The following is a 12,526-nucleotide window of genomic DNA, read 5'->3' as shown; positions in this document are numbered from 1 at the left end:
GAAATTGTCAGGAAGCCAAAAAAATTAAGACTCATGAAGTATACGGTGCATACAAAAATCTAAAAAATTCCTGTATTTCAAATTTTCAGTGATTATTCACAGTAGATAGAAGTTAACTCAGGCAGTTCTGAATGTTCTCTCAATTTGTGGCTTGGAACTTCATGCTAGTAGTGATTATTACTTCACTGGCATGCAAAAAGTATAGACTTTATACTGTTGAATAAGAAGTTTTCGTGCATATTCAATTTCGTGAATTTTGTGAGAGCCAAGATTTGTGGAATTAAAATGCATGCGAAAGTTCTTGTCTATACTATATGCATCAAATGCCAGCGGCAATTCACAAAAGAACTTTAGGCCGCAGAAAAAAGCATTAAGCTCCAAATCACAAACAAAAATTTTGTGCTGTGAATATTTCTGTTGTTTAGAGTATGTAGTATCTCATTAGCTCCACCTTGAAAATATGTAATTTTTCTGCAGTATATGATGGGCACCCTGAGTTGCACAGTGTTGCCACTAGCATGGACGAATGTGGCAACATCTGGTACATGAATTAAGATCTCAGGAGAATTAACTCAATGTGCTCGTCTTCTTACTCACGTGACTTCAGACTCTCGATGTAATCAGAATCGCATCCCAAGACATTGTACGATCCATTTCACAGTAGTTTTATCATGAGTTTTCTGTCTCTCAATAATTCTCATCAGATTTAGAGTGAGAGATTATCAGAATTTCTTCCGTAACATTAAGCAAAGTGTGACTTGATCTGTAAGAGCTTGTCATTATCCAATGTGCCCCTTGATGACTTGGGGGGGGGGGGGGGGGGCAAGTTTCATCAGTCAAATTCTTGCCAAATTTTTTTGTTGTTGTTGGCATGAGTGATAATCAGGATGCCTTCAGAAGTATTGAGCAAAGTGAAACTTGGATTGATATCATTGCCAACAACCAAGGTACCAGTTGAGGATTATTTCTGCACAAATTAGACTTCAGTCGATATCAAACTGGTCATCATTATGACTTACTATCCATAATTGTGCTTGTCTGCGCTCAAGCGCCACAATACTCCAGATGTGTGTCATTGGAAGAGAATAATGATACATGATTGGAAGCTGTACGTTGCTTTTCTTTTTCACTCAAACGTTTATATGTCATTTTGAACGGGAACTGAATGTTCAAAAAAAAAGTTTTGATGACAGATAATTACATTGCAGTGCTGTGGTGTTTGGCAAAAATCCAAAGGAAATTGGGCAAATCATTAGAACTCAATGACCATTTGAATGTTAGTAATATGTCATTTTCCATGGCGTCTTGTGTGTAGTTAGAAGCAGTCAGTTAGATAATGTGACTGGAAGGAGCCACTGACTATTAACTTCTTTGGCTGTGTAAATGAACAAAAAGCAGCTAAGAAAACAAAACAACTCTTGTACACGAATGTAAGAAGTATTAACCCATTGAGGACGAGTCCCGAGTATACTCGGGCAGGTGTCTATGGGAAATGCGTGTTGTAGCAAAATCAAACCGTCCTCAACGGAATGATGGAGAGGAGGCATGGAGAATGTAACATTCTTGGATGTACGTCGTGTCAGAGAGAAATGTAACTCTGGAGAAAATGACATGGTAATGATCCTTTTTACCACTCATTGAGAAAGAAGTGTATTCATAAATCATCAAAACATATGATATAAATGATGACAACAAATTTTAAGGGGCCCCTTGTTTATATATATATATATATATATATATATATATTCATCCCTAATTTGTAAAAGACACAGCATGCTGTATTCTAGTCAATTTATATTTTCTGGTGTCAGATTGTACCTGCTGATGTTATGAATTATATTCCACAACCCAAGGGCAAGGATGTGCAAAGTAGACATCTTCCCCCCCCCCCTTTTTTTTTAAGTACAGCTTGATTATTGATTTTTGTGACTTGCAAGAAGTAGTGTGGGATTCATGAGTTGCTGCTGTTATGCATATTTTCTAAAAATAGTCCTATTTGTATTCTCATCAGGTATGTGAACACAGCAATTTGAAAACCCCTTAGTACTGTCAATAGGAGCAAAAGAAAATAGTGTCTTTTTGCATTCATGCCTAAATGCATGCCTATGTACATTGAGTTTGACTGGTATTCCATTCTCATGACTTGATTTTTGAAGGCAAATTTACTCTTCAGGTAACAATAGCTGTAAGTTTGACTGTCTTAAATTCTCCATACATTCCATATGTGAATTTTGATTTAAATTCTATTCTTTTCATTTAAAAAAGACAAAAAAGTGATACAGAATGATGTGAGAATCGAATTTAAACTTATGTTTTATTCCTGACTCTTTTCTTCTTTTTTATCCATTTTGTCTGCACATTTCAGCAATCGATCACTAGTTTGTATTGCAGTGATCAAAAATACAAATAAAGAGTTTTTATCTACAGCAAAGATGGGCGTAACAATGAATATCTAGTAACTGGATGGTCGTAAGTCTGTTTGAAAATGGTATTGAAAGGATTGCTAGAATCCACACGGAAATGCAAGTGAAGGAGAAGGCTCCCTTTAACATTGCCGAGGGTGTCATGCCCAGTAGTGCCGATGCCCAATGTGTAATGATGGATGGAGCAATCAAGGGGGAGGCAGAGGACTTGTAAAGATGCTGGAGTGGAGAGTTCCCCCGGACCTCTGACATCCCCAGCTGACTTCTGTAAAGGTCACAGCTCCTCAGAAAGCGAGAAGCGGCCGGGATGCGTTCCTCCCCATCTCCATCCTCCCCTTTATCCCTCCCAAAACAAAACATCTCCAACATGCCAATCCTTGTATGCCTCTCTGGGGAGGAAAGGCGACAACAAAGAAAAAAACAACAACAACAGATATCTGCAGGATAACACATACAGAAAAAAAAGAACAACAGGAGGATGAAAAGGTTATATGTGAATGGTACACTCCCACTGACCTCTTTCACACCTGAACTTTGATAATTGAACCTGAAAGAGATTGAGTTTTGTAGATGTATTTTTGCCTGTGCTGGATTGCATCTTAACAGCAAACATGTGATGAAACATTAATCATCACTGGTATATGGCAATTAAAAAGTTTGAATGCGTTCTTAATTATCACTGTTATAAGGCAATTAAAAAGTTTGAATGTGTTCAATGACATCATGGGGGCATTTCATGAAGTATTTTGGTCGGATATTTTTCTGACAAACTGTTACAAGCTATTGAAATCCGACAACTTGTCGGACAAAATGTTTCATGAAATGCCCCCATGTCATCAGCTCTGCCATTTAGCTGGTCAAATTATTATTTCAAGGTGCTATATTGTTTGGGCCAAATTGTAGATTAGCATGACACTGATTCAACTGACATTTTTAATCATATTAATTGATCGACTTGGTGTTACATTTTATGTCCAAAAAAAAAATCAGAAGTAATATCAATCAATCATATCTAACCATGTGAAGTGATTTGATTATTAGTGGTGTTATCATATTACTAGTAAGAGTAGAAGTAATTACATCAAACTTACAATAGAAGTAATAAAGCACTATTTATTTGATGTTCCAGTTAGTAGAAAATTTCAGTAATTTGTGCCATGTCTATGCTTCCTTCTCATGGCTTTTCTACAGGATGTGATCCAAGCCATAAGGGATACGGCATTTGTCACCTCAGACTTTCCTGTCATCCTGTCCTTTGAGAACCACTGTAGTAAACCGCAGCAGCTCAAACTGGCCAGATACTGTGAGGAGGTCTTGGGAGAGTATCTACTCACTGAGTGTCTGGACGATTATAAGGTTGGTTTTATGCCCCATTCCACACCCCCCCCCCCCCCAACCCCCATGTTCATTCATTCATTCATTCATTCATTTATTTGGCAAAATATAAAACAATATACAACTTACAGGTCATTACAAAGGAACAAATACATGCCAGGACCCCTAAGAAGCAATTGTGTGCCCTCAAACCAAAAAAGATAAAATACATGTATATATACAATCAACCAACACTTGTTGTGACATGGACCAATACATACAGAAAATTAGTCCAAATTGATATAGTGAAACACATATGTGTACTTAACCCTAGCTAGACCGGGGGGGCCTCCAAGGCCCCCCCCCCCCCCCCCCCCCCCCCCCCCCCGACGTTCGGCACGATGTTCGGCGCGATGTATCGCTATCACGAAAAGCTATCGCCGCAACATTTCATGACTTTTTTTTTTTGAGTCTCCTGCATTTTTTGATGCAGTTCCAAAGTTGCGCATAAATATGTCTGTGCATGTCAGACCAAAAATTGCTCAAAAACGTGATTTCGTGTACAATTTCAATGCAAACTGTGCTTACAGGCAAATTTCATAAAAGCATGATTATTTTGGGGTTTTATCGATTAAAATCAATAAATAACATATTTTCTTGTTCGGAACAATGTCGCAGACAAATTTCATCAAAAAAACAATGGAAAACATAAAGTAAAAAAACAAGGAATTACATAAGAAATTCAAAAAACAATAGAACACTTAAGAATTTTTTTCTGATGGCACCATTTTTTTCTCTTACATTTGCCAAGGACACTAAAAAGAATATTTACACAAAAGATGTGCCTGTTTTGAATTTAATTGAGTGATTTATACCAAATTGTCTGATTTCATGCATCATTATGCATGAATTAGCATAATTTAGCATAAATGATAGATTTTTAAAAAATCAACTTCTGATAGATTTTTAAAAGATTAACTCCATGGTACTTTAGATTACATCAAAGGCAATGTGTGTGCCAATTTTCGTCGCGATTGCGCGGTTGACGGCCAAGATCTGGAGGGTGGGAGGCCCCCCGGCTCTATCATCTACCTAAATAGCCCGGTCTAGTTAGGGTTAAATCATCTGTTATCAAACATAAAAACATATTTTAGCTTAATTTGTTGGCAGACACACACACACATCCATCCTAAGTGTACGGAGAAAAAGAGATGAGAAAAAGAAATGTAGAGGAAGAAAGGAAGTCTAGTCAGTCATGGATACCATCTTAAAATACACTCTGTTTATATAGTACTTTAAATCTGGAAAATGTAGTGCTAGATTTAAAAGAGTTGTATAAATACAGTGGTATGTTGAAGAGAATATCATTTTAGAAACTCCCATAAAGTATTGAAAGTGGAAGGTAACATTTAGTACATTTTTTTGACGGTTAGATTTTGAATTGAATTGTTTTCGGGGCTCACCGTAAATTCCAGTACATTACTAGGCTACCTTTGCAGACCCATGTACTGCATGTGTGTCCATCATGTATATTTTGTGAAGAAAGTTCATCAACACTTACAAACATTTCTATATACATTCTTACCACACACTCTATATGTTATTACATCAGCTCTTGTACTTTTAGATTTTTGTTTATAGATCACAAATACAGAAGAATGCAACAAAAAGTGGCTGACACACAGAACTACTGAGTAGTTGAGTTTTGTGCATTATTCAAATTTTAGATAACTGTTGACTTCCAAATTTCTAAGCAGTGGCCTAAGCAAGTCCCCTGAGGTTCATATTTAATGTTTTGCTGCATTTTGGGAGGTCTGTAAAAGGTAGGTCACCATCAATAGAATTCCATTCCTTGACACCTGTAAAACGTATAGATTGCAATCTTAGAGTTGAATAAGTAAAATGTTATGTCCACTAACCCATACCTACTCCCCCGTAGCATTCTTATCCACTTGTACTGCATCCCCCTTCACTTTCACTCCTCCACTCTCTCCTCCACTGGCACTCATCTTCACTTTCTCCATCCCCGCCCTGCACTGCGTGCCCATTTCCCCCCCCCCCACACACACACACATTTTCTGTCATTTTTGTTGAGCCCACCGGAGGTGTGGGGAGACTAAGGGATCGCCTGCGGCGTCTGTCCGTCCGCCGTCCGCCGTCCGTCCGTCCGTCGTCCGTCCGTAATGCTATAAAAACTTGAATAACTCTCTACTGAGGACTTCAATTTCAATCAAACTTGGAGGGAAGAGTGGTTACACAAAGTTACACAAAGTTACACATTTTACCAAAGATGAAGGGCACCGCAAGGTCAAAGGTCACAGGCAGAGGTCAATGAACTTTAGGGCCCTATGTTAAGTTTTTATGGCGCGTTTCGATTATGGCTCATAACTTTTGATGTATATGTCCGTTTGTGACCAAACTTGGGTGGTAGATGTCCGTTGGGAAGTTGAAGGTCACCAAAAGGTCAAAGGTCACAGACAGGGGTCAACAAACTTTTAGGGCCCAATGTTAAGTTTTTACGGCGGGTTTCGATTATGGCTCTTAACTTTTGATCCCTTTGTCCGTTTGTGACCAAACTTTGATGGTAAATGTCCTTGGGAAGTTGGAGGTCACCACAAGGCCAAATTTCATAAGTGGGTCAATGAACTTCCGGGAGTTAGAAATACATTAATTTCTTCTATGCGAATAGGCGAGACACAATTTGGCACTTGCCATGTCATGTGCATTCACACATCCTGATCTCATTCGTAAGAATTAAGACAGGTGGTCTTGCAGATGAAGGAACACACACACACACACACACACACACACACACACACACAAATGCCTTAACTCTGAAAAATATATTGTATGAATACCAAAGATACTGGTTGATAACTGGCTGGCTTACAGTTGATGGCTATCATGAATGGCTATCATATTTAGTGCTGTAGAAGATATGGCAACTGTTATTCTTGAAATTTATGTTATTTTATATTCCCTGGCATTACTCCCATGTTATAGCACTGCCTATGTCCTGCATGTCTCGACTTAACTTAAAGATTTTATCATATCTCATTAATTGTTATGTACACTTGAGTCTAGCATATCATTGAAACAAAATCATATTTGTGTATGTGCGATTAATGTCATTTCTTTTTTTTTGTGTGTGTATTATCACAGACTGATATTCTTGTGTATCACTCTTATAACTGATATTTTTCCCCCAATCTTTCAATTTGCAGCTTGATTCTGGTGTTCCTCTCCCATCACCTAACAAATTAAAGCGGAAAATACTAATCAAGAACAAGAGGCTGAAACCTGAAGTTGAGCAAAGTAAGTGAAGAGATTTCGTACCCTTCTTTGACACATAGCTGCCTGATCATAGCATGCACTACTATATATGGTCACAAAAAAGGAAACACACACACACAAAAATCTGAACAGAGTTTGTAGCAATAAATTGACTGTTTAGCGCTGGTGTAGAAAAGAGAGGGAAAATACACCACACTGTTTTGTGATATAATCATTCTTAAGCAGCTTTCTGTTTCAAATCTGTGAAAGGACAAGTTCACTTTTATATGCATGTGGATTGAGAGAATGCTGCAGTATCAGTAGAACACATCAGTGAAAGTTTTGAGGAAAATTTGACAATTCATTAAAAGCTATGGATTTCTGAAGTTTCTGTGCAGTGACTGCTGGATGAGAAGGCTATTCCAGGTTATGATGTCACGTGTTTAGAACGATATAAGGAAAATGTAAAGAGAATTCCACAAAATGTCCCTTTTTATATAAAATACACAATCATTCTCTTGACTTGTTATTGAAATATTTTAAAGGTAATATTCCTCCTGCCTTCTGAAAGAGACAAGTCAAGTGCTCTTTATCATGCAAGAAAAAGAAAATTTGTTGAACTTTCTTTATATTTTCTTCATATCGTTCCACGCACGTGACATCACAAGCTATAGTAGTCTTCTCATCCAGTGATGGCGGCACTGAAACTTTAAAAATTCATAACTTTCAAACGGATTGCCCAATTTTCCTCAAACTTTCGCTGATGTGTTCTACCACATTGTTGCATTCTCTCAATCCACATGTGTAGAAAAGGGGAACTTGTCCTTTCATTCTTCAAGGAATTCTACCCATCTACTCCATGTACATGACTTCTTCAATTATCCTTTTATTATTGTCATTTTTCTAATGCAGTAAGATGCAACAATCCCACATGCTAGCCATTGAAAGCATGGTAAGAATTGAAGAAGTCAGATAATCCCTGTTTGTGGACAGTTATATCTGGAGAATTTATATTGATCAATGAAGAAGACATCCCAGTCAATTTGCCGGATGGTGAATGAAGAATGTAAGGATTTTAGAAGTGTCTCCAAGTTGGCCTTTCAATAGAAATGATATCATGAACTATATCAGTAAATCTAGTCAACTGGACTTACTTGTAATTTTGAGTAGCGACGTTTCACGTCCTCTTTGGGACACTTCATCAGTAATGATACATTTCTCTCAGAAAATCTTTTCAAACATGGCCCACCAAATTCGCACTGGACTCATATGTAGCCAGTGTGGAGTGGGTATTTGTTACGCTTTGTTATTATCACCGTTTTTTTGTTTTTTCAAGTTGAATGCAAATTTGGTTTTTGAATTCATCTTCCAGGACAACTGGAGATGATGCGACTGAGGCCAGAAATGGCAGAGCTCAACCAGGAGGATGAACAAGAAGAAGGAGAGTCAGGTGAGACGGTTGCCATGGTGATCAGTTAGAAGTTCTTCCTCTTCTCTCTGTCTCCGCAAATCTCTCGCCACATTCCCTCCCTTGTCCTGTCCAACAGCGAAAAATGTTTGCACCCTTTTTTTTCCTACTGATCACAGCTCACATTGCCTCTCCCCTAAACAATATATCAAATATTACATAGTCTCTTCAGTTATTATATAAAAAAACCCAGTAATATCCCCACCCCTTTTTTCATTGTCAACTTATGTTTTTGATGTTTTGTAGAATTCATATCCACAATGAAATTGATTCGGAGAGAATGCCTCAAATGGTGTTTAAATGAGGTGAAAATACCTCTCTGTATCGAAAAAAAAAAGTGTCAAAGAAAATGTAAGTAGTGATTACAATTTGCAAAATTCTGACCAACAGGTCAATAATAGAACCATGTTTGGCATACATTTAAGCAACTTAGTTCCACTACTTGAAAAAATTAGTCACAATTAAGCTTTTCTCTGTTGCGCCTCCTACTGCACAATGTTGATTTTTTTTTGTAAGCGTTTAATTTCAAACACTTTTACTACACGCATAATGTTCTAGATTTATTTCCTATTTTCTTTTTCTTTTTTGTATTGTAGTCGTCCCTTTTGACAGCTTCAGTATTTTATTTTGAGCACTTGACACCTTGCTACATGCTGTGCATGCTTTTAACTGTAACATGCTTGATTACCACCAAGATTGCCAGGCTAGATACAGCCAAGCTTGAGAGCACCAATAAAACTTACAACTGACAGCTTTCAAAAATTAATCTTTCAAATCTTTCACATTTCTTTAAAAAAAAGCATTAATGGCCTATTAACCTTCCCTCTTTCTACTAAACCCTTTCGTTTCTAATTTCAGCGTGCAAAAGATTTTGTTAAAGAGCTCTTACTAAAAGAAATGAAGTGTACTTTTTTTGTGTGAGCAAACAAATGACAATTATGTCACCCTGTCATTTGTAGTATTTCTTTTAATGTACATGTAACATGTGAATTCCTTCATCCTTTTCTTTCAATGTCAGATTTTGTTTCCTTATTTATGTTCACAATTCGGAAAGTAGACATTTTGCCCCCTTTCTTCCCCAGTGTACTTTGATGAGAACATGCAAGTTCACTATAAATCTGAACTGCTGTTCATAACATGGAGGCTAGAATTATGATTTTCATTGTTTGTGTTCGTAATCCAAATACTGTCGCACTGATTGTATTCTGTTTTTTGGTTTATCCATTTCGTTCTTTTTGGTCATGAAGGATTTAGGGTGAGCGTATGTTTGTAGAATACACTCAAGTGAAACACAAACTTGTCTTGAAAGACATTTCAGTGCACAAAGATTTTGTTAAAGAGCTCTAACTGAGGCACTTGTAGTGTACTTCTTTGTGTGAACATACAAATGATATACTTCTGTCATTCTGTCATTGGTATGGTTTTGTATGTAGTCCCAAGAAATTGTATCATGATTTCAAGGTTCATATTGCATATTTAAAGTGGCATGTTAAAGCCTGTTTAGTAAGAGATAAAAATCAAAAATTAAAAAAGAGACTGGTAAGGTTTAGTAAAGAGATGTAACTTAAGTGTTTGTGTTAAAGTTAAATCACTCTATGCAATGCCCACTTTCACCAGAAATCTGGTGACATTTTTAAGTAAATAGAGCTGTGATATCACTGTAGGTCATGTTACACCTAAGAGAGCACCATGCATTCACTGTATGTTTGCTTCACATACTATCAGTGGTCATTGGGGACAAAGTATATAATTCTTAGGTTCTTCCAACAAGTAAATAACTTCTCTTTTTTTCTACAGTTGCTAGTTTCTTGATGCATTGATGTATTCTTCAGGTTTTGATATAGCTGCTCATTATTTGGACATTAAAGGTTGATAATGATTATGCATACAGTTCATCAAAAGTTTGAACATCATTAGTTTTAGCTGTCTCAGAATGAGTAGCTCATGAAGTGTTTCTAAAGCTTTTGAAGTAGAAACCCAGATGTTTGCTTTTTTTTTCACTCTCAAAGACTTATATGTGTAAAACAAATGTACAAAGAGATTGTCATCTCCTGAATAATTTCATACCTCCTTTGTCATCTATGACATACATCATCAATCTATGTCATATCAATTTTCAGGTTTTAATCAGCTTTTGGTAATGGATTTTTTTTTTTTTTTTTGCAAGAAACATGCTGACTAGTTTGAATAGGTAAACATGGAGTTCTATGCATATCTTATAAAATCAAAATTACTGCAAAGTCTTGAAGACCATTTACACTCAAAGATACCAATGGAGATCAAAGTAGGATGTAGTTATCAAGAGCATTTTCCTATCGTTATAAAACAATTTGTTGTGGATGGTGGATGGTGGATCGTGGATGTAATGGGGACCTCCCTATCATTTTAATGTCAAGAATTTTTAGTGCTCACTACCTGACATTCAAATCTAGTCAGTCTGGAACTTGCTGGAATCAATTGAGCCATTTCACACCTCCACAGTCGTGTTAAAATACCTCAAGAAATGTTGAACGAATATTTTTAAGCTACCTTCCCATATTTCTATCTTTGTTTGGAAGTCAGCTTGGAATTGGGGAGGTGAGAATTCATTAGTGTTAAACTTCATGATGTTCAGATCATGTTGAAGCACCTCTTCTCAAAGCAATCCTATTACAGCACTAAACAAGGGATCACATTTTATTTTTTTTATTTTTTTTATTTTTTGGTTAAATTAGAGCAGTATTGCAATGAATTGAATTTTGTCTTGTAGAAGTTCTGTCATGGTGAGCTTTGTAAAGGGATTTATTTAGTTTACAAGTTTTCCACTCCAACCTTACGTAGCTTCCTTCTTGAAGCATAGTACACAACAATTATGTGATTTAGAGTTCTGGACATATGGGTGTACATTAGTAGAATGTGAAATTAATTCATGATGTTAAAAGAGCTTTTTAAGCCTTCTCCAAGTAGTTGTGCTTCAGGCATGATTTTATACAATCCTCGTTGATTTTCAGAAAGTGCTGCAAACTGTAAGAGCTAATTCTTGTCAAAAGGATCACCTGTGGCAAGAAATAATGAAGTGAAGGCCAGTTTCTTTAACTGTAATTCTCTTTAGATAGCAAATAATGTTGATATATATATATATATATATATATATATATGTATATATATATATACTTTTATTTTTAAGTGGCTTGTTCCTGTTGGATTTTTTTCCTTTTTTTTATTGGGGGTTACATTGTTATTGTACGCTCTGATTCATTTTAGCAGAATCTTCTGTTGGCAATATCATCCTCTACTCATTATCTTTTGAGATTTAATGCTTCTTCGTAATCTTCTTGGGAAGAAAGATGCAAAGTAAAGAATAATAGGAATATTGTTTCCTAGAAATGGCTTTACATTATATGTCAGAATGATGGCATCTACATTGTACTTCCTGTGAAGTTGTAGAGAATGTGTTTTTGATGTGGGGAAACACTCAGTGAGTTAGCATTAATTAGGCCATGACACAGTATGCCATGCAGGTGACACATCTATCAGGAAGTTATTTAGGGGATATGTTGCTATATACAGTCCTGACATCATAAGTATGTCAACTAGATCATTTTGCCCTGTGCATGCGGTAATGGAACAGTATTGCAAGAAAAGTCACTGTTTTTTCTCTGTGTGTTTGATTACAGTAATTTCCATGACATGAAAATTTGCTACCAGTTGTGTAGGTTTAGAAATGGATAAAATAACATGGGTTGATTGGATCTTGTAAATACGATCATAACTGTTAGGTCAAAAGTCCCTGTATCAATGAAGGATTGACAACATGTTTGTGAGAATGCAGTTTGAAAATGAACCACAGGCTGAATCACACATGGTTTAAAATCCAAACAAAACAAAAAACAAAACATGTGACAGTGAAATATATATAAGCCAGTACTACAGGTTTGTGCATGTCTACAGTGTACATCTAGTATTGAAATAATGGAATCATGTAGCTTTTCATAGTAAATAAATGGATGAAGAGTAGGAACTTAGAAAAATACAGGAAATGGTAGTCATTTTTTGTTTCAGGGATGTT

The 12,526-nt window shown here is 36.4% G+C and overlaps 1 protein-coding gene across 11 annotated transcripts in view; it reads left to right on the top strand.

Annotated features, from left to right (window-relative positions):
* The window catches only part of LOC139721565 (1-phosphatidylinositol 4,5-bisphosphate phosphodiesterase beta-4-like), a 181,659-nt gene that overhangs the window by 137,574 nt on the left and 31,559 nt on the right, over positions 1-12,526 (top strand). For all 11 annotated transcript variants that reach the window (XM_071632895.1, XM_071632897.1, XM_071632898.1 and 8 more), the window contains 3 exons: positions 3,615-3,779; positions 6,962-7,052; positions 8,383-8,460. In XM_071632895.1, coding sequence (XP_071488996.1) covers positions 3,615-3,779; positions 6,962-7,052; positions 8,383-8,460 — 334 coding nt within the window. The remainder of the gene's footprint in view (positions 1-3,614; positions 3,780-6,961; positions 7,053-8,382; positions 8,461-12,526) is intronic.

This window comes from Diadema antillarum, unplaced genomic scaffold (assembly GCF_040938485.1).
Source record: "Diadema antillarum isolate AM-2024a unplaced genomic scaffold, OU_Dant_1.0 scf00000145, whole genome shotgun sequence".
Lineage (NCBI taxonomy): Eukaryota > Metazoa > Echinodermata > Echinoidea > Diadematoida > Diadematidae > Diadema > Diadema antillarum.
The sequence above is the reverse complement of the archived record's forward strand: the minus strand, read 5'-3'. Positions and strand labels throughout refer to the sequence as shown.